Source organism: Gambusia affinis, linkage group LG03, assembly GCF_019740435.1.
Source record: "Gambusia affinis linkage group LG03, SWU_Gaff_1.0, whole genome shotgun sequence".
Classification (NCBI taxonomy): Eukaryota; Metazoa; Chordata; class Actinopteri; order Cyprinodontiformes; family Poeciliidae; genus Gambusia; species Gambusia affinis.
Window position 1 is genome coordinate 15,672,496 of NC_057870.1, and position 24,766 is coordinate 15,697,261.

Genomic DNA, 24,766 nt, shown 5'->3' on the forward strand with positions numbered 1-24,766 from the left:
ATAATGGGTAAAATTTTGGGGGGTTGTAATGTGATCAGTATCTGTTTTACCACAATTTTTCTCATATTGTGTTTGCAGAAGCGTAAATATTATAAAAGAAGAGATATTACGTTATTAAAGAAGACATATTATATTATTATAATATTTATAATAATATGTATAATATTATAAAAGACGGCGTATCTGAAAAGAAATATAGTAATACGTACCTTTACTTTCTTTCAAATTTCTTTCTCTGAATCTTGCATCTGGTGCTCTATAAATGAATACTATTTTCTTTGACTCCCCCTAGTGGTCTGGAGCACTTCCGTTTTCAACACTTTTTGTTTGCTGCATTTCATTCGGGGGTGTTTTCTTTTTTGTTTGCTGCATTTCATTCGGGGGTGTCTTCTTTTTTGTTTGCATGTTTTCTCTTTTGCTGCGCATTTGCACCTGTCGGCCACCGTAAAGTGAGCGCTCTTAACAGCAAACTATCTGGTAACCTTGTCAACTAGAATTTATGTAGTTAGGAGAAAGTAAACAATTCATGAACGCTGAATATACTTTAAATACGCTTTGTACATTGAAAAACGTTCGTCTTTGTAAGTGTTTTATGGCTTTTAAAAACAACACTTAAAGCAGGTGTTTTGTTCATTGGTTGATAAAACGTTGAACAGTGTACATAGTTTTTAAGTGTAGCATTAAGATATGTGTCTGAGCTCTAATTTCTTTCTGTTTCATTTACAAAAATGTTTTGAGTGTTGCATTAAGATGAGTTATATTTTATTAGTTGGCTTTCTGCCTCACTACACATTAGTCACGTGTTGTGAGGACAGCTCTTCTATTATTCTAGACCAGTGTTTCCCAACCCTGGTCCTCAAGGCACACTGCCCTGCATGTTTTAGGTATTTCCTTGCTTCAGTGCAGCTGATTTCAATTGATGACTGATTAACAGGTTGAATCAGGCACATTAAAGCAGGGAAACCTCTAAAACATGTAGGACAGTGTGCCTTGAGGACCAGGGTTGGGAAACACTGTCTAGACTATGATCTAAAACTGCAACTGTGTTGCCCTGTTAAAACTCGTCCTGTTAAGTCCATTAGTGCAGGGTGCTGCCTGTGCAGCATAGATGGAGATTACAGGGATAAGATGCTTAATGCTTTAGACATCTTACCAATGTTAGGCCCCCTCCTTTTTCGCCACCATGGTCCCCGATTCCCAAACATCTCACTCATCCACTTCATCTCCGGACTCTAGAAGACAGTATCTCATCATCCAGTTGCCATGAAGACTGTTTTGACTCTGCTCTGCCTTTTTTCTCTTGCCTGCCACAGTAAGTTTCTATAATTGGGTGCAGATTGTTTGTAGGAGACTAAAATGACTAGAATATATATCAGTAGGCAACTGACAGATTATTTGCAGTCAGACAAAGGCCTAAGCCATCAATCATCTCTTGAAATTTTTCTAACAGTGACACAGATGGCATATAATTATATAAGGTGGCCAGTGGTTCTCCAGGCGTTATGAGGGTTTTTCAATGTTTTACTTTGAAATTTCAATTCTTTTTCACTCCTGTTCTGCCTTTTCATTGTGTCCGAACAAGATATCATGCCCTGCAGTGTGTACTCTTTTTTAAAAAAAAGTGGGCAAGTGGAGGACAATAAAGAAACTAATTCCAGGTCTAAAAATCTGTCAACCTCAAATTGTCATTTTCTGAAAGTCATGTTTGTGGGAAACAAGAAGAATCAAACAAAGACCTAATACAAAACCAGCAACATGCTTCAATTGATCAATTATCAAGTTTTCAGTTAATTTCTGTTTGAAAATAATCCCAAAATCCCATATAATCTTGTATCAGTACAAGATTATATCAGTCAAACTGGCATATCCATATATGTTTAATCATGTTTTCATTACAGACTGCTAGTGACAAAATTTCTGCCAATTTAAAATAAAATAGCCTATTTGTTTAGTGTAAGTTACATTAATATACACAGCTGGATAACTTGTTAAATTTATGACTGAATGATTCATAAGACAAAAATAAGGCTGAACAAACAAATAATAATTAAAAAAACATTATCGCAATAACAAAAATTAAAATGAGTTTTTAAAAAAAGGACCCAATACTGGAAGAAAAACTTTGAAAGACCTTCTAAAATAATAGTCTGGAGAAGAATTGATCCAGAACACTTCAGAATACAAGTGCTGATCTTGGGCTATAAGGATGATTCAAGACTTTAGTGAAGTTGCAGTCTTTCAGTGGTGTCCTCTGCATCTATGCAGTAATACCTTTATTTGTGTTTCAATACAGATTTAACAGAGATTCATGAGAAATTCACAGTGCCTTGCAACATAATTAAAGGAAAAGCCTACAAGTTTTTCATTTTTAATGTGATTGGTGTGCATTGTTTCAACCCCCTTTACTCTGATGACCCTAAATAAAATCCTGTTCGATCGATTGTGTTCAAAAGTCACTTAATTAGAGTACTGCTCTTACATTTGTGTAATTTAATCTCGGTATTAATTCCAGATTATCTGTGAAGGCCTCAGAGGTTTGATGAAAAACATTAGAGAACTAAATGTATCGCATAGACAGAGGAATACAGCAGACAGATCAGGGAAAAGGTTTTGGAGAAGTTTAAAGCAGGTTTAGGCTAATAAGGCAGGAAGAAACTGAAATTGCTTCTTTTTTTTTGTAGAGAAAAAGAAACAGTCTAAGTTATCCACACGGTGCAATCCCCCAGCCTCATGCGGTGGCCGCATGAGGCTGGGGGAATCATTTAGTTTTTATCAAGCAGGGATAGGAAAGATGATCAGAGTTGATGGAGAAAAGAACAGACCAAAATGCAGAGTAATGCTGCAGGAAAACAACAATAAACATAGCGCCAGAGAGGCATTGAGATGGTTCAGATCAGAGCACATTCATGTGTTAGAGAGGTTCAGTCAAAGTCCAAACCATAATCTAATTCAGAATTTGTGGAAACGTTTAAAAATATGTTCCCAGATGTTCTCCATCCAGTCTGACTGAGGTTGGGCTATTTTGAAATTAAAATCGGGCAAAACTTTCAGCCTCTGAATGTGTAAGGCTTGTGGAGGCGTAGCCCTAAAGACCTGCAGCTGTAGTTGCTACAAAAATGTTGTTACCAGGGAGGTTAAATACAAATGCACACCACACTTTCACAATTTACTTTATTGTAAAAGCAAAATGTATCCCTTCCCTTCCACTTTCCAATTACACACCACAAGGTTTATGAAGACTTTTGCAGGACATTTTATTTCTTCCTGACTGCAGTGAGTCCCTGTGTATGTTGATGTGCCCTGGCCTGAGCAGACTGACGTTCACTAAAGGTGGCGCGTGTGTGCGGGAGTTGCACCTGCCTGTAAACATTCATGCTTAGTTTTCAAGCCAGGTGCTCTCTCCTGTTCTGTCTGCTAAGGCCAAGCTCTGAAATGTTACACCTGCTCGACAACCAGCGAGGAAGAGTGCGACAAGGAGGGCTCCATCTCTTGTCCAGCTTATGCTGACGCCTGCGCCACCATCACAGGCCCGAGTGAGTAAACACACTCCATCACTTATGCAACCATTTGTATCTGCCTCACTGGAGGTCGGACCAACACTGTTTCCAGTGAAATATCCGTCTCATTTCTGAGGAAATCAGCAGTCATACTGTTTCTATTGACAGTCGGCGCTTTTTCTGACCCAATTCACAGCTATAGTACTATATTTCTGTGGTTTATGCCATTTTGTTCCGATGTAATAATGATATAAAACTTTTCCAAGTTTGCGTACAAATATGTAAGACAACCATAAAGGATGTCTCTACATCCTGCTACTGTTAATTGGGTGTTTGTTCAACGGTTTATTGCAGACTTCTGTGCATTTCTTGCCCTTTGTCTGCTTCTGCTGTTGGATTGTTGAGATCTTACTCAGAGTCAGCGTCTGCGTCTCGATTTCTTTCAGACACCGTGATAAAGTCATGCTCATACATGGACTTCTGTAAGAAAGCACATAGTAACAACTCAGGAGCCAAAATTGAGTGCTGCTTTGCCGATGACTGCAACAGGCCCCGTCCCAGCCAACAAGTCAACACCGCAGGAGCTCTGTCAACCAGCCCGCTCGTCTTGATCACACCGCTGCTCCTGCTGCTGCACAATGCCTTCTGTTAGTTCTAAACTCCTCCACCTAGTTTGTTCCTGCCTCCTTCTCGTCTGTTTTATTACAAATGTCATCCATCCAAGTTCAAAGAGGATCTGCAATCTCACAGAGAGTTTCTGGTGGTTTGAAATTGGTGTAAAAACAAGAAGAATATCATCTAATGATGGCGGTGGTGCAGGGATGTTTTGGTACTACATGCGTATGGTGCAGTTCAGCAGTTTTCACTGCCACTGAAAACTTAAAACATTTTCTAATAGTTGCACAATGAGATGAGGTACTGCTATAAAGTAACATGTGAACCTGGGAGTGTTTATGAGGCACAAATATGTGAAAAGTCAAGAACTCCTACTCACAGCTCTGTGCAGACAGGGGGTGGCAAGTGTGGTTTCGGTACGCGCGACAGCTCACTTCACCACATAGAATCAAATTATTCTCTGTTGTTACCACGGCACTCTGATCATTTATTGTGCTTTCTAGTTTGTCTGAATAAAGGCATATTCACACCTCAGTTTCTGTAGTGTCTTTGATCCCTTTGTGCTTTTAGAAAACTCATTCTCCTAATGTGCATTAAAAAAAAATATTGAGACTATTCTCAAGAGGGTCTGTGGAAAGTTTAACACTTCCCCTTACAGAAATGGCACTTGAATCTTCTGCGCAGTTACAGCTGGATATGAAATCGGCAAGGTAAGTCTCTGTCCTCAGGAAGGTCATATGACACTTAACCACTTCCTCTTAACAAGGGAGAACATACATTTTTACTAAAAGAAAAATTACTGAAAGCAAAACCACTACCTGTGCAAAACTAATATTTAGCATTTAGGTTGATGAGAGACCCTGTGTGAGGAGAGTCTGCAAAACGTGTCAAAACAAAATCTAAAGTCTTAAGAAGACAAGGAGCAGAATGGTGAAAAAAGGAAGTTAGGCTAATTTGTGGTTACCTTAGAAAGTGGAAAAAAAACCAGCAAAAATCTTGAAGACATTCAAAATTAAAAACCACAGAATGTAATTTGAAAGAAAACACATTTTCCAAACATCAGTGTCTTTACTTTCCAGAATGATATACATACATACATACATACATACATACATACATACATACATACATACATACATATATATATATATACACACCAAAAGTTTGGACACACCTTCTCATTGAATTCAATTAGAAAGTGTGTCCAAACTTTTAGTCTGTACTATATATAAATATATATATATTTTTATTTTTTTGTCTTTTTTTGTATTGAAACCCATGTTATCTTCACACTGAAACCCCAGTACCTGAATATCTCTCAATTATAAATGACTCATAACCAAGGCAAAAATTTAAAATATAAAAACCTGACTCTCTTATTTTTGTTTTAGTTTATTTACTTATTTAATTTAAGATGACAGATGTTGTTCAAACAATAAAAAATCTCAAAATTCAAACTAAAATTTATGGGTTATACGTGTAAAATGAAATACGTTTTATAAAGTGCTTTGCAAAGACGTAGAGTTGCACAAATGTTAACCTTTGCACTTTTTGTCACACAAACCTCAACCTTAATAAAGTATGGTGTGATGGACCAGCACAAGTACATAATTGTAAGTGAGAGAAAGTGTTTTAAAAAAAAATAGGAACGCTATGACAGCATGAGTACATACAAAATTGATTTTATCTGTCTGTCCCATCAATCACAGCCAGGGGGCGGGACTGAGACCGAGTTTTTTTTTGTTGTTTTTTTTAATCAACTTTATTGACAAAGAATATACAATTGCAGACGGTACTGTGCTCAATGTGCTGGGGTAACAAATCCACAAGATTCCACGAGAAAAAAGAAAAAATTACAGTTTACAAATCAAATTAATCACTTAAGGTTATAAGTTTCATAGCTTTAGAGTCGGTGCACATTTTTAAAGAGTCTGAAAAACATCTTACATAAAGCTCTAAAAACAGTGAGGTTGGGTTTGTTTATAGCAATTTTACAGGCATGTATGTGGAATTTAGCCAACAGAATAAGAAAGTTTATAAGATATTCTCTCCCAGACTTACTGTTATTGGAAATACCAAAGAAAACATGTTTAACATTCAAAGGAATAACTATATCACATTTCCGACTAAAGAAAATATTGAAGTCACACCAAAAAAATTTGCTGAAAGAGCATTCCCAAAAAAGGTGGGTTAATGTTTCTTGTTCAATGTGACAAAAGGAACAAAGATTATCAGTATTTGGAATATATTTATTCAATACTGAATTTACACGGTAACACCTGTGTAGAATTTTAAGAGACACCTCCCGTACTTTATTTGAGACAAAAAACTTTCTTGGCAACAATCCTGTTTGTTCCCAATCAATATCTGAATAAAGATTGTTCCAAAAAAAGATTGAAGCAGGTTTGCTAATATTATTCCTTTGGATTATTTCTCTAATATGTTTATTTCTAGTTTTAATACTAAAGAACGGATCTGAATTACCAATAAATAACTCTGGAAATCTGGGATATTGGACATGGGCTCCAGCTGAGGAGACTGAGACAGAGTGACTCAAGATCATTGGTCTGTGTCTGACGTACTGTGGATTTTAGCCAATCAGATGTTAGAATCCACTTTGTACGGTTTCAATGGGTGACATTTAACAGTAAATTATTCATTTTTGTTTTCGGATTATTTTTAGAATCAAAACATTTAATGTATGAATTTCTCATTCATGTATGATTTTAGTAAATTCTTCACAAATTAATACGTGTATACACAAGTTAATTTACTTAATTTTGACACCATAGCTTTGGACCTGCATGTAGGACAATAGCCATGTTCTCTCCGGGCTCCTGTTTGTCCAGGTGCATGCTTCCTTCTTTTACAGCTCTTTCATATAAACCATCTGATTCAGCACTTTGACCTAGTTCTTGAAAAAGACTAGATGACATATGGCGTGCAGAGGGAAAGAGCGCACACTTCTGATGCAGTGAAAGCCTTCTATTAATAAAAGATGTGTTTTACAAAAGGATTGCGTTGATAAAGGTGTAACATGAAACTGAATTTAAGGTTGTAAGAAAGGCCTGTTAAACTCGGTTTTCTCTCCCTCGGGTAAAAAGTAAGCAGCAGCTGCTGCAGGAGGAGGAGGAGGTTGGGGCTGGAGCTCAGGGGACGCATAGATCACATCCGGGGCTGGTTTATTCTAATACCGAAACGTCCAACCCGGAAAAAAAAAGGCAAGTCTCCTGTAACCCGATCACACAAACAAATAGAGGATAGCGTGAGAGCGTCGTGCACGCCGGTTCATCTGTAAATCTGCAGTCTGTAAAAGTTGTTTAAAAGTTCCTCTGAGGATGATCGTAGCCGCCGCGGCAAGCTCTGCGCTCTCCGCTTGGTTTCGGGGCGCTGGCTGTGGCGCACTCTGACTCTCCACAGCGGGTAAGTAGTCTGGAGACAGCAGCAGCAGCAGCAGCAGGGCCACTTCATGGCTCTGGCCGTCGCTTTGTGTGCGTGCTTAAGCTGGGAGCTGCAGTAGGTGTGTCATTCCGAGGACCTGTTGGTGTCAGTGAGTCACTGCAGGTCATCTGAGCTGAACTAATGCTGTGCATGTCAGGTGCTGTTGAGTAATTCAGACTGAGAACAGTTCAGTTTTACATGCTCGAACTCAACTTCAGTGGGAAGTTGTGTTAAGCTATCTGTTCAGTGAACTGGCAACAAATATGGCACATCTAGGAATGATTTTGAGCTCTCTACTTAACAGAAATATCATTTTATGGCACAACTCATCCACTTCAAGTAGTTGTAGTTGTAGACAGACGCAGGGGTGCACAGTTAGGGGTTTTTTTCTGGCCACGGACGATTTCAGTTCTAAAATATTGGGGGTTCTTAGTTATGATGCATTTAAGGAATGGGTGAAATATGGATTTTTCAGTATCTCATCAACCGATTGCCTCGGGGAAATTTTACCAACTCCGATCTGCTGCCGACGGATTGGTACATAGCTGGTCTGAGACAAAGGAAACACAAGTGTTGATGGTGCATAACTGAACAGTGCTCAGAGAAGTGAAGGGTTAAAAACGGAGTTGTCCGTTCTTCCCCCTATTTAAGTGAGGCGTGGGCTGGTGTACGATTCTCACAAGATCTTACAGTTTCAGAGTATTCACTCAAAATTGCTGTCCACAAAGTCTTCCTTACTAGACTTAACCATTTTTCAAAGCAACTCATTGATCGCACAAAAAGTTGAGTACTGATCTGAGCTGGAGATGCACTTATTTCTTGAAGATTTGACCTTTACATGCATTGCCATCAGTGAGTCTGCAGTTGTCTTTGGTGCTTTACTGCATCTTCCTAAACAAACAAAAAAAGGCATCTTCATATTTGATGTTGTATGTTTCAGTTTTAGAAAGCTGGGTATTTTTGCCCATTTTCCAAGCAGTAATTGCTATTTATTCTAAACATGCAGAACATTCTTCAAAGGGATTTTATATTTAACATGATTGTCATTTGGATCACACTGTTTCACAAATTTCAATCGAGGGACATAAATGACCCCAGAATTTTGGCAGAACCCCCCAGAAATTTTTATTATTTTACCTACAAAAATGCTTTTGGTGACATTTAAAAGGTCTTCTTTTGCTATTTGGATCAGACTGTTGGTTTGAACATGAAAAGCTTTTGGAAATTTTGTTAACATGCCATATTTAGCATGGAAGGCACAACAAATCTGCTGCACTTTTTAAGAATAGAAATGGAAGTTTTTAATCCAAAATAAAATTAAGGAATTACACGAATGCCTTGATTTATGCATCATAGTTCATATCTGTAACTTTTATCTGATATTTTTGTAACTAAAAAAATTCAGTTTTTAGTTTTGATTAATTTGATAAACTGGAATAGAAAATAAGTAAAAATGGGCTGATTCAGATCTGCCCAATTGCTAAGATGAGAGGAAGGATATTTAAAAAAATAAACAAATAACAAGTGCCTCACAACCCAGCAGACAACTAACAAGCTGGTTCATTAGTAGAGCTAAATGCTCTGGAAGCCAGTCTGCCGTCTGTTGCTTCACACAAATGCCACTTGTAGTTTAAAACTGTAGTTTTAAAACATTACCTAAATAATAAATATAGCTAGCGCTCTTTAGTTTCTGCATGACTGTCATTTGCAACCAGAAATATTCACAAAGAGCTGAACTGATCTTTTATTCTAGCCATGAAGTAAGGTGTGGCAGCTTTCTTTCAGCCAGCTGACCAGCAGTGCCGTGTTGTCGTGGCTCTTTTTTACTCTATGCTGCTGAAGAAAACTGTGGTATCTGCAGCACTTTCTCTGTCCTACTTTGAACTGGACTTTAAACCAACATGATGGAACATTTTATGGTTTTGAAACCGTAACTTTTTAAAACTTTGGTAACTTGTGGCCAGAAACCTGCCTGTGATTAGTCAAGATTATTCAACCCTCCCTTTTCTGCTTTACTAGACCCCAAAACCTCAAGATGGAAATAAAACCATTACAAATCTCTAACCGTCTTTGCTTTCTATATGTTTGCTATCCGGTTTTGTTTATCAGACTGGTTGATTTCGTGCACAAATGATCGTTGTTTGTAGAGGATTGTTTCACTCCATTCCTCTGTGTGAAGTATTTATGATACAACAGCCCTTATCTAAACACAATTATTTTTCCCATAAACTACTGCATGTTTGCTGCTTTCGTGCATCTTTTTTTCTTTAAACAGGGCATTTAAAATAACATCCAAGTTTTATTTATTGGTTTGGTTTTTAGCAAAGATGGAAAAACCTCCCCACAGTTTCTCCCAGCAATGATTAAACCAGATGTTTTCTGATGCCCAGAATAGCTTGTGTGCCTGCACACAGTTGTGTGGATGTGTATCTCAGTGATGGCATCTGAGTAACCCCTGCACCTCCACCTTCATGTTTCCATCACAGCCTGTGCTTCTGCTAATGCCTCCCGTATCTTTGACCTATTTCAGTGGCAAACATGCACGATTGACGCAGGCGACGCAGAGCCTAGTTTCAAAATGAGGCATTTGTCTTAAGCGTTGCTTTAAAAATAACTCTGCAGGAGCTCCACCCAGCAGGTGTGACCTGTGTGCCTGATGGCATTTCTTGCTCTGGTTCTTGTGGGAACCGTTTCATTGAAAAGTTGATGATAATTTTCAGCCTGAAGAGGCAACACGGTCTCATAGAGACGGTGGTCAGACTATAGTTTATCACTCACCGGTAATGCCTAGTTAGCCACTATGATTTTGTGCTTTTTGATTATCTTAAAAAGATCAACAAAACCGACATCTACAGCCTGGCCATTGCTTTTCTACACAATTTTACTCAATTCTCATCTCCCTTCAGTTCTCAGTTGGGGTTCTCTCCCATTGAGCTCGATTTCTTCGGAGCCAATCAGCAAACAGAAGGAGAAGTTATGAATGAAGACCTTGTTTTTCTGCGTTGTTTCAGACTTGTAGTCTGCTTGTCGTTTTAGCAATGGCAGCGGAGGACGTGAACAAAGTCGTTCAGTTCGTGTTGTTCTGAATTTGACATCAACAACCATCACATTCAGCTCGGTCCTTGTTCATTTATTCTACTGTTTGTCATACATTGCGAAATATTTCTTATCCTGATGAAAGTTTAGATTTATTATTGTCTTGATAAATTTTAATTATTGATGTTAAAAATAACAATTTGATTTTTTTCTAATTTCCTCACTGTTTGCTTCATGAGAGCATCAATAAATATCAGTAACGTCAAAAACATAATTATGCAGTTTTGCAAAAATATAATTACATTTGAAAGTATAATTAATAAAGTATAATTAAATACATTTATACGACTAACGTTACAGTTTAGTATGAATGTTTTGAAGAACAGTATTTGCGTTTAGGGCACTATGAATGCTGGGCCAGTCATACATTTTTATCACATTGTTTTTTTCTTTATCAATATCTCAATAGCAACACAAAATACTGCAATAAAATTCCAGATCCATATTGCCCACCCTTGCTTGGCACTTCTCTCTTTGCAGTTGGATATTATTTTATGCAGTGCAGGAAATTCCTGGTTAGCTTCATAGTACTGAACTGGTGCATTGTGTAAGTTCTGGCGATTGGGTTAAAATTTAAAACTTTTCTCCACGCCTCCAGGAAGCAATCATCTCTCAACAGTCCAGTCTGTATGAAGCAAAGCGTAGAACAAGGGGCTGGTTTCTGCCAGGCTGAAACATCTAGAAACAGAAACAGAACATGAACATGTGCTGCACATAGTTTTGTGTTTAATTCTGGCTTAGCTTGCAGTGAGGGAAATAAATGAAATAAAATTAAGCTTGATACTTCCAGAAACAAGCAAAAATAAATATGACAAGAATAACCGAGTTTCTGAGAAGAATTAGTCCTGATTATTTTTAGGAATCTGCCAGCAGCTCTGTGTTTTACATGCTCTTCTTCATTTTCAATAAACATCCCTCTTCAGGCCACACTTCTTTGACTCGAGCTCCTCTCTTTCCTCTTCCCTGTCCTGTGGAAATGTGCCTGTGTGCAGATCTGGAGAGTAGTGTGTAATTTTCGGCTGTGGTGGAGGGCCTCAGCTCAGCCTCGGGCTTTCGACTTTTGCAGCTCAGCCTCAATCACGTCACATGAAAAACTGCTGAGTGCGAGTGGGTCTCTCTCTTCCTGTGTGTGTGTGTGTGTGCGTGTGTGTGTCTGAACTCTTAACTCAGAGATGATTTACCCTCCACATCTGTCTGCCGCTGCCTCTGTGTCTCAGTGATTATGTGATAGTGGCAGCGATGCCGTATCTGGACCGCTTGAACCGTGTGTGCGGCTTCCTGGACATCGAGGAGAAGGAGAACAGCTGCCGCTTCCAGAGGCGATATTTCATCCTCGACACGCAGGGGAATGTCCTGCAATGGTACATGGACAATCCACAGGTGCTCACACACACACAACACACCACCAAACTGGAAGCACGTTTGCACAAGCAGCAGGAGGAAATGAAAAATGATCAATATAAGGCCGTGGGACCTTGGACTCTGAGCTAATGACTGCTCTGTTTGTATGCAGAACCTGGCCAGCGGAGCCAGCTTTGTTGGCAGCCTGAGATTGACCTACATCTCTAAGGTAAAGCGTGCACCCTCGTTTGTTTTCAGACATTTTTGGACTACAGTCAGAAATTTACATAATGCCCATGGAGGCTACATTCAATTATATTACTGTACTTTAATCAAATTTATCTGAAGCATTTCCTCCCCTTTGAACAATTCATAATGGAAAAGCGAAAAAGCAAGGAGGTAACTTTATTTAGCATGGGTCAGATTAATTGCATTACAATACTGAGTCATTGCTTCTTGATTGTTTTGTTTGAACCCATCCTGCATTCCTTTATGTAATAAAGCATCATTGATTTTAGCTAGTAAGTTAATAATAGATCTTGGAAATGATTGCATTTATTTTGTTTTCACCTCCCTTCACCATTGAGTTGGTTTGATCCAGCTCAGCCTTCTCAGACTAGTTTGATGTGGAAATAAGTGGCTTCTTCTCAACCTGATGTGTTCAACCAGACAGTCAGCAGTAAACTTTGCATGACTTTGCAGTATTCAGGTGGAGCCTGCCAGCTGCTCAGACCTACCAACCTGCAGCAATGACATGTGAACACATGCAGGTGTCATGCAGTTTGCGTTTATAGCACCAAATCCACCCTCTGTTTATAGAAACTACATCCCAGGAACAATTTTCTAGCTAAACCCAGCTGTAAGTTACCTAAAAAGACAAAAATCAGCTTTTGGCATCCTGGTCATCCCGGTTTTTGGGATGCCTGAAGGCCTCAGTTTTGATTTGGAGCAGAGCGACATGCTTTAAGAACTTTAATCTGAGCTGAAGAAAAAACCCAAAGGAAATCATTGAAGGAACTTCAAATAAATTTAAATGGACATAGCAAAGCGTGCAATGCAAATAAACATGTGCATCTTAAAAAGTTGATTCAGCTTCTTTTTGTCTACTACATGTCCTTTTCTTCTTCTGTGGTATTGCCTGCTTGGGAGCTGGCAGACTCCAGATAGGAATCGTCGCAAGGGGCTGATCAGCCAATCAGAGGCGAACGTCTGGAAATATGTGTTACACTAGACAGCCAACAACAAAAATATTTGTTCTCTATTGAACTCTTAAGACTGATAAGTTAAATCACCTTTCATATATTCTGAATTATCTAACTAAGATCTTTCAAACATAAAAACTGCCTGCAGGAAAATATTCAGAATGCTATAGACATGAGAGAAGAGGTTGTTGTGGTTGAATCTGTTATCCATCAAGAGGTTTCTTAAAAGACTTAAAGCAGTTCTTGTGAGTCAAAGGTCAGGTCTGTAGTGTTTGTTCTCACAGCACCCACGAATAATGTGGAAATTCACTCAAGGATTCTGAGATACTCAAGAATTCAGGGTTATCTGCAGTTCCAGTTTGCAGTCACATGCAGCAGCGTTGTGAAGTTTTCCAGATGTTGGTTTGCTCGCACAGATAATGACATCTGGCTTCTCTGACATCAAAGATTCCTCTCTTCTCTTCTCCTTTCTTTTCTCCTGTCTTCTTTTTTCTTGTCTTTTCTTTTCTCAGGTGAGTGAAGCCACTGTAAAGCAAAAGCCGAAGACCGAGTTCTGCTTCGGTGAGTTTTATCTTGGAGTCGTGAAACGATGACTCGTGCATGTGCGGCGTTACACAACTGCGTTAATTTTCGTTACTCATGATAAAATCCCCCAACGGCGGTCGCTGTGGATTTTATGAGCTCCTCTCTGTTGTGTTTTTCATTTTATGCTTTTGGCAGTCATAAATGCAGTTTCACGACGGTACTACCTTCAAGCCAATGATGCAGTCGACATGAGGGACTGGGTGGATGCTCTCAACAAGGCCAGCAAGATCACCGTAAGAGCAACACGCATACATTCTGGCACACATCACACATCACCCCATTATATGTCGGTTTACATAACCGACATATAATGACGTATTGATGGAGAGCAGCTTCAAAACCAGTTTGGCCCCATCAGTTTTGCGGATGCCAGCACATCACCCACAGATGCCCTCTGTTACACTGACTGAATGGGGAAATTGTGAATGCGTGACAGCAGCAGAGATAACACTCGGACGTCAATGTGGTGGAGGTGTTAACATCTAGTTTGCGCGTTTGCATAATATTTGTGTATTCAGCTGGAAGGGGGAGGCTTTTGCGACCAGCGTCGTCCAGATGTCTGACGATGGCAGCAGCAGGTGCCAGAGAGGAGAGCGTTGCTGCTGCGCACTCACCTGCTCGCCGACACAGGAAGCAACATCGCTTGCTCTCTCTTTCACTTCCCCGTCGTTGGGGGTGGCGTCTGCTCTGCTGCTTTGCTGCTGCTGTCTTTCTGAGCTGCCTTGGCCTCAATGAAAATGTCGTGTGAGGCAGAAGGGACGGGATGTTAGCGCAGCCCTAAAAAGGAAATGACTTGTGATGCAGCGGTTAATGTTTGACACATTAAATCATCATTCATATTTTTATCTTGCTCTCCGTGGTAGATGAGCGTATATTTTTGTACACTTAGACGAGGACCCAGATCCTCTGTGACGTTAAAATTAAGACAGTTGATAGAGTAGGAAAGAAAAACTGTTCATGTGACTTTCATTTCAGTGTTTGTTGGGTCTTGTAAAGCTCTAGGTAAGTTCTGACCACAAGATATGCCTCTTGCAGATCTCTGTTGTGCAACACAAACCTTTTCTCCCTAAAGTTGGTAACATTTTGCATTATGAATCATCTGAGCTTTCAGTGGGTCCTAACTAAAGCTGTTAAATAAAATACATTAGGTCAGAAAATGCGCTGACTTGCTGAATTTGTATCTATTCCACACTCTTTCTATTTTGAGATGGCAAATTTTATTTTCAGAGCTTGAGATTTTGCTTTATAACCCAACTCTCAGCTGGTTTCCATGGTCTTGAGGATGTTGTTAGTTCACCAATGTCCTCTCTGATGCATTCAAAGAATAGCCGGATTAATACTGAGATTAATTTATACACAGGTTGGTTTTTTTGTTATTTTTTGTACCAAGCACAGGATTTTATTTCGGAGACTAGAGTACAATTTGCTCATCACTTTCCTTTTATCCAAGGTGATTTTTCACCACTTTTCTGCCATGTCAGATAAATTTGAGAATACTGTTTATTCCTGATTTGACCACTGGGCGTATACTCAGGTTCCCATTGTTTAGTTACAGTGTTAGCATGCTCACTCTCACATTGCAAAAATCTTGCTAAAAATAATGCAGTTTGTATTAAATTTTCCCTTTGTGAGGGAACTTCTAACTCTGGCTGTTTCTAAACTTTAAAGCTCCAGAAAGAAGGAAATGTTCTTTGAGAAGAAATTGCAGCTCCAAAAATTGACTTGTGTTTTGCTTTGTACAATAAATATTATGTTTTTAAAAATGATGAATCTGCATCTGTTTCTGTCTTTTAATTTCTGTCCTTTAGGAGTAGAAAAAAACCCCCAACTATTTAAGGCTGGAAGTTATGGCCAGGTTCTTGCATATATTTTCTGTTTTACATTTTGAAGATAGGCACACATCTGTCTTTAAACATACATTTTCTCATAAATGTTGACGTCTGAATCGCTTGTACTCTCCTACCGTTTGGCAGGTTCCTAAATCCTGCCCTGCGCCTCCCAAATCTGATGCTAGCGCCGTGATCAGTGACTCTCAGGGAGGGAAGAAACAACAGGCCTATAAGACGGAGATCATTGGCGGTGTGGTGGTCCATACTCCAATCCAGGTAAGACTGAAATCTGAGCTGTAATGAAGACTATAAACTGAAGTCTGAATTTAGTCAAACCAATGTAAGATTTACAGTTAAAACTATCCATCCAACCATTTTCTAATCACCCTTTGTCCCTAATGGGGTCGGGAGGGTTGCTGGTTCCAATCCCCAGCTAACGTTCCGGGCGAGAGGCAGGGTCACCCTGGACAGGTGACGAGTCTGTCGCAGGGCAACACAGAGACATACAGGACACACAACCATTCACACACACACTCACACCTAGGGAGAATTTAGAGAGACCAATTAACCTGACAGTCATGTTTTTTGGACTGTGGGAGGAAGCCGGAGAACCCGGAGAGAACCCACCATGCACAGGGAGAACATGCAAACTCCATGCAGAAAGACCCCGGGCCGGGAATCGAACCCAGGACCTTTTTGCTGCAAGGAACTGCGCCACTGTGCATCCCTCAGTTAAAACTAGAGTTGTGTAATATATTGAATCACAGTCTAATATTATGAATTAACTATAACTGAGATAATCATTCAGCAATAGCATTTAAAGAGTATGGTTTCTTAAAATCAAGCATGGTTAAAGTTATTTTAACTTTACCAAGAATTTTCTTTCTGGCTGGTATATGTCAAAAAAGTAACATCTTATTTTATTTATATTTAAAAAGATAAGGATCAGCTTTTTGTACATTTCCACTGACATTTTTGCGATTTATCTTTGTTGATGATTCCTTTGTCTTTGACGTTGGAAGGCCTCATTGGACTTCACCCCAATGTTTTGCTCCTTTCACAGATTCTCAATCAGATTCAAGGTTGGATTTTGGTGTGGGTCATTTTAAAATGTTAATGTCTCTTCCAGTAGGGAGAGACTTGTTGATCAAATTTAAACCTGAATAAATAATCATTTGACTTGGCTATAAATATGTTTATATGCTAAACATATATGTAGTATCTGGTGATTGAAACCAGAAACCTGTAGTGATTGAAGAGTTTATCTTATGGCGGCTACCACAATGACGCTGATAAGAGGTCACTCTGATGAAATCTTTCAGAATGAAACCGAAGAGACAGAGGGAAAGGAGAAGAAGGGAAACAGGCCTGGTGTGCTGAGATGTGGTTTCTGTGTCAAGCAAGGAAATGTGGTGAGTGCTCTGCCTGATTACCAGCTATATTCTCTTCAGGAAAAACTTAAAATAAGTGGAGGGAAAATAAGAGGATATATTGTGCATTTGCAGAGGAAGAGCTGGAAGAGGCGTTTTTTCACCCTGGATGACAACGCAGTCAGCTACTACAAGTCTGACACGGTGACGAGCCAGCATGCTTTTCACTTATTTTTTTGATTTCCTGTTGACGCTCTCGGCGTGACTCTGGTTTGTTTCTGATTATGTCCCAGGACAAGGAGCCTCTCCGCGGTATTCCTCTCAGAGACATTCAAAAGGTCCATGAATGTCTCGTCAAGTCAGGGTGAGTCCTGAGACAGTCTGTCTGATTCAGTCTGGTCAGATTGTGTTTTCTACCAAGCTGTTTATCTACCGGATACAAAGATAACTATGTTTTCATCTCGTGAAAGTTTCAATATATATAATTGTTTCTATCCACCCAAAACTTTGTTTTGGAAGAGACCTGAATCTTCTTGCACAGGAGTTGGTTTCCATCACTGGAACTAAACACAGTAGATCAAGAATTATTCCAGTTTCCATCCAAACACTGCAAACAAATGCTACTTCCTCATCACAATTTAATTACTTCATCTCACTTTTTATTACATAACCTTTGCAAACAACTTTGTGACCGTATAACTGACCCATTATATTTACTAGGACTGTCTCTCAGTTGTTCATCTATGATAGTAGTTAATTAGCTGATCTGGTTTTTGTTCATGGTAAATATTATTTTTCAGGTAAACTTAAAGAGTTAAATGTTTGAGAAAAAACCGTTTTCTCTTTGTTCTATAAACAAATCCTTTTCTCTTTTCCACCAGGGACCTTTTGTTAAGAGACAATCTATTTGAGATCATCACCAACTCCCGAACTTTCTACATCCAGGTAAAAACAAAAGAAGAAAAATAAGTTCAGTGCCTTCCAAAAGTTTTGAACTTTCACATTTTGTCAAATCATAGCCACAAACCTCAATGCATGTTGGAATTTTACTTGATAGACTAATACAAAGTAGTGCATGATTCTTAAGTGGAAGAAAAGTTATACCTTTTTTTCATGTTCTTAAACAAAAAAAAGCACATTTGTATTGAAATAAAAAGCAACATGAAGACTAAAAACACACTTTCTCAGGGAGAAGGTTGTATATAAAACAAATCCCAAACTTGGAAAAGCTCACAGATCTCTGTTCAATCAATTATCTGACAAATAAAAGAGTATGGCTCTACTACAAACCTACCAAGACATCGTTTAAAATGACAGACCGGACAAAGAAAGCACTAATTAAATTAGTAATCAAAACCCCCAGGGCAACTCTGGAGGATCTCTGCAGAAATCCACAACTCAGATGGGCGAATTTGAAATCAAAATAAATATTAGCAGTCTGGCATTATGGGAGAGTGGCAAGAAGAAAGACATTGTTAAAAGAAACCCATAAGAAATCCTATTTGCTATTTATGACAAGCTAAAGGCAGCCAGCTGACATGAGGAAAATGAAAAAAGTTGACATGAAAGTTTGACAAAGTAATGAGTGGAGAAAAGACCTCAGATTGCGACAGAGCTTCTTCCAGCAGAACCGTGACCTTCATCATCCCTCCAGACCTTCAATTGAACATCCTCATCATGTTTATGTTAGAACGGCCCAGTCAAAGCCCAGACCTAAATCCAATCACAAATGACTTTAACATTTCAAAGTTATTGTTCACAGATGATCTTGATCCAGTGGAAATAACAATCTGTGTGGACTTAAGTGACTTGGTGTAAACAATTCAGAGAGCTAAGACAGAAAAATTTGGTTCCATCACATAAAATCCCAGTTAAACACTTTAAAGGTTCTGGTTGCCACAATACAAAACCAAGAGGTGCAAATATTTTGCAAGCCACTGTTTGTAAAGTCAATGATTCTCTTTAGAATCCCAGGTGTTTCTGTGTTGACGTTTTGAAATGTTTGTCTTGAAATGCTCTGCTGCTGATGTGTGGCCCAGGATCCTTTTTTTGGCTCCTTCAACAGTTTGTTTTTGAGAATCGGAGGCAGCCATGTGTTACCATAACAGCAATAATATCCTGTTCCTTCCCCTGGGAGAGCAGCTGACCGAGGCGTCAGCACCGGATCAGATGGGAAGTGGAGGGAGAGAACGAGACAGGCGAGCGCGGTTTGTGATGAGAGAGAGAGAGAAAAGAAAGTGTGAAAAAAAAAGACTCGTAAACAAAAACAAATGAATTAAAATCAATGTCTCAGCCTAAAGACATGATGGGGAAAACCTGAAGGTAAATTTGGTTTTTGAAAAACTTTTATTCTGATAAATACGATACACTATGTGTGGAACAAATTATGGATTTTTCTCGTGAAACAAATATTACCAATAAATAACAAAAAATAACATTGTTGCAAATTTTATTGCAAAGTTTTATCAGCCAACTAAAGCATTTGTCTTGCAATAATGAGATCTGTTTTTATTAACTAATTAATACATCAGGTCATTAACTGATTTATTATAAGTATTTGAAATACATGGAACTATGAGGCAAAACAAGAAACAAAAATCTTATTGAAAATTACTTTTGTAAAATTTAGGTTACCATGTTTGTTTCTGTTTTGTACATTTATATTTTATTTAAGTTTTTATTTGATGAGTATTTGGAAAAATGCTTGAATGTCTTTAAGGTTAATATAAATGCATTACCTCACCTTGATGTTGCACTGAATCATGGAAAGAGTTTCAGTGTAACCTGACAGTCGTGATCTTAAAATTTACTGCATTGTTCTGTATCAGTGATGCATCAGTTTCTGCATGAAACACCAAAACTACAAAGAGTCAAAAGCATCAATACGTGCGTCCATATAAGCATGTTGGACTAAAGGTCTAAGCAATCTTTGGAAAATCAGTTTCTGTCTTTCTGTCCAGCCTCAACATAAATGTTCTTGGCAAATTAGTTCACAGTCTCTTGGAAATGATAAATGTTCCTGAAGTGAAGAGCTCCTTCTTTCCGTAACTCTTTTCAGTTTCATCAGAGGAGGTATTAGCCTGCAGGCTGGTTGCACCATCTGCAATTTTTGTTTTTCACCTGATGCTCTCCACACAGTCTCGGTTCTTCCTCATGCCTCTTTCTCTGAACATTTACATGTCGGAGGCTGGCCTGGAGATTGGTGGTAGCAGAATTTATGTTTTGGTTCTCAAGAACCAACTGAATCTCCTCCAGCACAAAGAACATATCTTTGCATTTTGCACTTTTTAATTGTTCTGAAATAGATGGTAGCTGTTGTACCAAATCAGCATTTTTCGCTTCTTTTTTCCCTTAAGTTTAGTTTCCGCTTTGCTCTGTGTTCTGCCATGTTGACTGAGAGATTGACTTTGGGTTTGTATGTCACTATAAGCCCAAATCGGTTCTTTTTTTTTTAAATTTATAAATATTATAATTTTAGAACTAAACTGCATTAGAAATCTATATTGAAATACCTCGACAGGTGGATATGAAAGATGACTTGCTCCCATTTGCCCAAGGCAAACCCGTCAGTTTGCACATGTAGTAACCCAGTCAATGTATAAAATGTAAAAAGTGTGAAATAACAATATCCATTGAGTCTACAGAATATACTTTTTCTTTTACTCCTGGAGCAAATCGCTATGAAAACTGCAATTTGTGTGTTCTAATCCAATAAAACATAATCTTTTATATATCTTAATATGATCAAAAAGCTGTTTGTTAAACTGTTAATTAAAAATTGCATTTGCATCATATTAATTAAACTTCAAGCAGAAGAAGCATAAAAAGAGTAAACATTTTTTAAAGATGTGTCAAGCATAACTTAGGTTGGTTGTTAATGCAGGCGATGGTCACCAGCAGGTATGGACATAATTTCTGACATTCTGCTCTTTGTTTATCTTCTGGTGTTTTTACAGACAGACACCCCGGAGGAAATGCACGGTTGGATCAGGGATATTGACATGAAGATTCGGGAATTCAGAGGACCTCCACGGGTAACCCAGACTTCTTTCACCCATATATGTCTATGTATCTTTAGCCAGAGACACCCACTGTCTTTAGAAGTCAGGTCAAAAGTCACATAATATTCAGGGGGGGAAACACAGAGGTGGCAGTATCATGCCATGGGAATTAATTTCAACTGCAGGAACAGAGAAGATCATCAGAGTTCATAGGAAATGGGATGCCACTAAATACTGGGCAGTCCTGGAAAAAAAAAAAATCATACTGGAGGAAGGGGCTGAGGCACATCTTAAAGCAGCAGCAACATCATAAACAATGTAATAATTTAGACCAAAGGATAGCAATTTGTTAAAATGGCCCAGTCAAAGTTCAGACCTAAAACTAATAAAGAATTAGCTTCAAGACTTAAAAATTGCTTTTCGATCCAATCCGTCTAGCAATCTTTCTGAAAATTTATTTTGAATCCAGGTGACAGAAATTGTTCTATTTTAGAAAAGTGGACCAAATTTTTAAACAATAAAATTTTTGCATTCAAATGCAAAAATTTGAATGCAAAAGTGTGTCACATTTATAGGATATTTATTTTAAAGATGAGTCACAATTATCTAAATTACATGGAATGCTGTGGATGTAATATTACAAAATGTGAAAAGTCAAGGGGTCTGAATAAGTTTGTGGTCACCATGTACATGGAAAGTGAAGCTTTTAGTCATGAATAGTGATCGTCCTCTGTTGGTATGTCTTGTAATTGCAGGGACACCAGTTTCAGCGAATGTCGTCTCTCCATCAAAAGCACAATCCCAGCGGTGCCTCTCGTCAGCAGAGTAACGAGGCGCGGCCCCAGCTGGTCAAGTCCTGCTCTGTGGCTCCAGGCTGGCAGCCCTGGACCCCCGTTCCTCCGGGTGAGCCGTCCATCATGGACATGGAGGACGAAGACAGCCCGTTCAGTCCTGTCCCCACTCTGCCTTCTCTCTCCTCCTCATCCACTTCCTCGTCCACCTCATCCTCCTCCAACTCCCTGTCCACCCCAACCCCGTGCCCCAGTGCGTCCCAGGTGCCTTCGACCAGCGGGCTGGGGATGCTCACAGCATCGGCAGATGCTGCTAGCGGCCGGCGACGGCACCGGTCGCAGCCTCAGCCTCACTCCTCCTTCCCCTTCAGCCTGGATGACGACAGCATCCGCACAACAGACGTGTAACGCTGAGCGGTCTGTGCAGACTCTGGTGTGGACTAAAGTGTTGGTACCTTTTTTTAAGTGATGAATGTGACTGATAATGGTAGTATTCCCTGCTAATGAAGAGACGATGTGTCTATAGCAGGGGTGGGCAACTCCAGGCCTACCACGCGGTCTCCTGCAACTTTTAGATGTATCTCTACTTCAACACACCTGAGTCAAATAATGAGGTCTTTCTTGAGAACCTGATTGCACTTAGGAGGTGATTCAGCTGTTGGATTGAAGTGTGTTGGACCAGGGGGACGTCTAAGAGTTGCAGGACACCGGCCCTCGAGGACCAGGATTGCCCACCACTGGTCTATGGTATGAGATTGGGGTCCACCTGCTGGTGGTGTTACTGCTTTGCGGACGAAGGAGGCACCCAGCTTGAAGGAGGAGAGGAACTGTTTTTATTGGTCCAAGGACTGTGAAAAGGAGTGATGGAGTATTTTAGTGCAACTTCCTCTGAAAACTTGAATAATCTTGTTAGTTTTTCTTTTTTAAAACTTAAAACTGGTGGCACATGCTTTCAGACTCCTGCACTTGCCCTCATATTTGAATCCCTGACACCACGACTGTGCTTTGCAAGACAGTTATTAAATAAAATGTTTAAAGGAATTTTAACACTTTTAAAAATTTGGTTGTTTTTTCTTATATTCAGACATCTCAAAAATATACTATTAGCTTCTTTTCACACTTTGTTTCACCCATGCCAGCAGTGTTTTCCAGTTGTTCATTCCTGAAACACATTCTCATAAAGAAACAGTTATATCATCTGCATATAGTTACATTTTACTTATTTGTATTTTTAACAGCTTTCATGTATTTGCTCTGTTTCTTTTTTATTATCATTACTATTTCTGCTTGAAGATCAACTGTCGGTTAACTGTGAGTCCGTTTGAAGGTTGAAGCTCGGTACCATGAGAATGCTGCAGTGTTACAGTGGTACTTGTAAGACATCCTGCTGGTATCAAACCACAGCTCATGATTGCATCAGCTGCTTTGGAAATGTAAATGTGATTGTTGTTTTGCAGCATTACGTGGGACGTTTTTGCCACTACCTTTGGTGCATCTGTAATTCTGAACTGTAATTCTGCACTTTGCATTAGTACGTGCATGTATGTGTATGTTATGTTTTTTTTTATATATAGTTTTGACTGATCTTTCACGGTGGTTAACTATATTTTCCTCACATGCTCAGTGTTGCTACACTAGCTTATGTTGATACTTCATTGATGTGGTACCGTGTTCATTCCTGTTTCCATTCTCTGAAGCGTGTGCACTTATCTACCTGCATGTCATGGTAGTTCTTTCTCTAATATTAAATAATGCTTTATATTTTTCTTGTTTGGCCCTTTTCTGATCAAGTCTTTTTGAAGGCACATGTTGGACCAAAGTCTTCGAAAACACAATTTGACTGAGTAAGTGGCATCTTGACCTTTATGTGTTTGGTCTCTAAAAGGCAAATGCTGCTGGACAAGAGGTCAGAGCGAACAACAAATTTGCCCTTTTACGCATGCACAGTGTGTGAGAGCAAACAGGCATACAGATGCCTATGTACTGACCAGAGGCTGTGTTAAGTGAAGTCTTTCACACATGCAGTGCAAAGTCTATCAGGTAAAATGCCTTAAAACCCAACATGTCCACTTCAGCTTCTGTCCTCCGGTTCAGCTGCTGGACAGTAAAAACGTCTCCACTGAACAGTTTAAAATTTATTAAAGGCCATGAGGCCTTGTAAAATGTCAGCTATGTTGAAATTGGTTTTGGCTTTTATGAAATGAATCCCCTCTAGGTGCACGAACAGGCCAAAGGAGAACCTTGGTGTGAAGATGAAGAAGCTTGGTTAAACTTAAAAGAAATGACTAACAGGACCTGACTGGATGATCATGTCTTTGTGGAAGTGAATTGATTTGCTTTTATGAGATATTTTTAAAGAGATGAATGTTTGGAGATGATGCTTTCCTCCGGAAGCCCTCAAGGTCTAATTTCTTGTCACCGTGTGCACAAACGTAACGTAAAGGTCACCTAGCACTTGAGTGTGACGCCTGTGAGTGACGGGCAGCTCTGAGGGCAGAGACACACCGCTCTCCTAAATGTTAATATTCCCACATGGATGCATCTGCACTGAACTGCTCTGTCTTCAACGCAGTCTGATGTTACTCTGCTGGATTAAAATGTTAGAAAATACAGTCGCTGCGCCCAGAGGTTTAAACGTTGGCGTATTGTGTTGCTTGTAGCCTGAAAAAAAAAAGAAACATTGCTGGTCCAAGGTTTATGTAAACTCGTCATACTTGGGGATGTAATATTACTTTTGATTTTTCAGGGAGCAAATAATTAACATGAAAAGTAAGAAATTGATGCAAAGATTTGGAATTATTTAGTATCTTCTTTACTCCAAATTCCGCAATATAGGATAAAATATAAAACTGTTTTGTTTTTTGTTTTTTTCTGTTATTTTTGTGGAAAGTCTCATCATGAATTGTTAAAACTTATTTCTTGTTATTGTGGGCAAACAGATCAGGTTTTATTTCTCAATTCACTGTGGAGATACTGGTGTACCTACAATTTCCGGTGT

The 24,766-nt window shown here is 39.1% G+C and overlaps 2 protein-coding genes across 3 annotated transcripts; both read left to right on the forward strand.

Annotated features, from left to right (window-relative positions):
* The first annotated feature begins 458 nt into the window (after positions 1 to 458).
* On the forward strand, positions 459 to 4,646 carry si:ch211-113d22.2. The gene is made up of 4 exons (XM_044111180.1): positions 459 to 477; positions 1,237 to 1,312; positions 3,420 to 3,533; positions 3,944 to 4,646. The coding sequence occupies exons 2-4, from the start codon at positions 1,264 to 1,266 to the stop codon at positions 4,147 to 4,149; spliced, it is 369 nt and encodes a 122-aa protein (XP_043967115.1). The 5' UTR covers positions 459 to 477; positions 1,237 to 1,263; the 3' UTR covers positions 4,150 to 4,646.
* A 2,651-nt stretch (positions 4,647 to 7,297) lies between these two features.
* Positions 7,298 to 23,529, forward strand: plekha2 (pleckstrin homology domain containing A2). 2 transcript variants are annotated; one of them, XM_044111675.1, is made up of 12 exons: positions 7,298 to 7,535; positions 11,867 to 12,029; positions 12,163 to 12,219; positions 13,705 to 13,753; positions 13,913 to 14,010; positions 15,751 to 15,882; positions 16,929 to 17,018; positions 17,112 to 17,180; positions 17,270 to 17,340; positions 17,858 to 17,921; positions 20,933 to 21,010; positions 21,733 to 23,529. In XM_044111675.1, exons 2-12 carry the CDS (start codon positions 11,889 to 11,891, stop codon positions 22,174 to 22,176), a joined length of 1,293 nt encoding a protein of 430 aa, XP_043967610.1. In that variant the 5' UTR covers positions 7,298 to 7,535; positions 11,867 to 11,888; the 3' UTR covers positions 22,177 to 23,529. The 2 variants fall into 2 exon arrangements, with proteins under 2 accessions (XP_043967610.1, XP_043967611.1); XM_044111676.1 differs by lacking the exon at positions 7,298 to 7,535 and having other exon boundaries at positions 11,326 to 12,029.
* Positions 23,530 to 24,766: the final 1,237 nt, after the last annotated feature.

What these genes read in the sequence shown, in the direction of transcription:
- si:ch211-113d22.2 (XM_044111180.1), top strand. Translation starts at nt 1,264, where the DNA reads ATGAAGACTGTTTTGACTCTGCTCTGCCTTTTTTCTCTTGCCTGCCAC. An exon ending in TTTTTCTCTTGCCTGCCACA is followed by an intron (nt 1,313 to 3,419) that starts GTAAGTTTCTAT and finishes CTGTCTGCTAAG; the next exon opens with GCCAAGCTCTGAAATGTTAC. An exon ending in CGCCACCATCACAGGCCCGA is followed by an intron (nt 3,534 to 3,943) that starts GTGAGTAAACAC and finishes GATTTCTTTCAG; the next exon opens with ACACCGTGATAAAGTCATGC.
- plekha2 (XM_044111675.1), top strand. Translation starts at nt 11,889, where the DNA reads ATGCCGTATCTGGACCGCTTGAACCGTGTGTGCGGCTTCCTGGACATC. An exon ending in GGTACATGGACAATCCACAG is followed by an intron (nt 12,030 to 12,162) that starts GTGCTCACACAC and finishes GTTTGTATGCAG; the next exon opens with AACCTGGCCAGCGGAGCCAG. An exon ending in TGGTCCATACTCCAATCCAG is followed by an intron (nt 15,883 to 16,928) that starts GTAAGACTGAAA and finishes GAAATCTTTCAG; the next exon opens with AATGAAACCGAAGAGACAGA.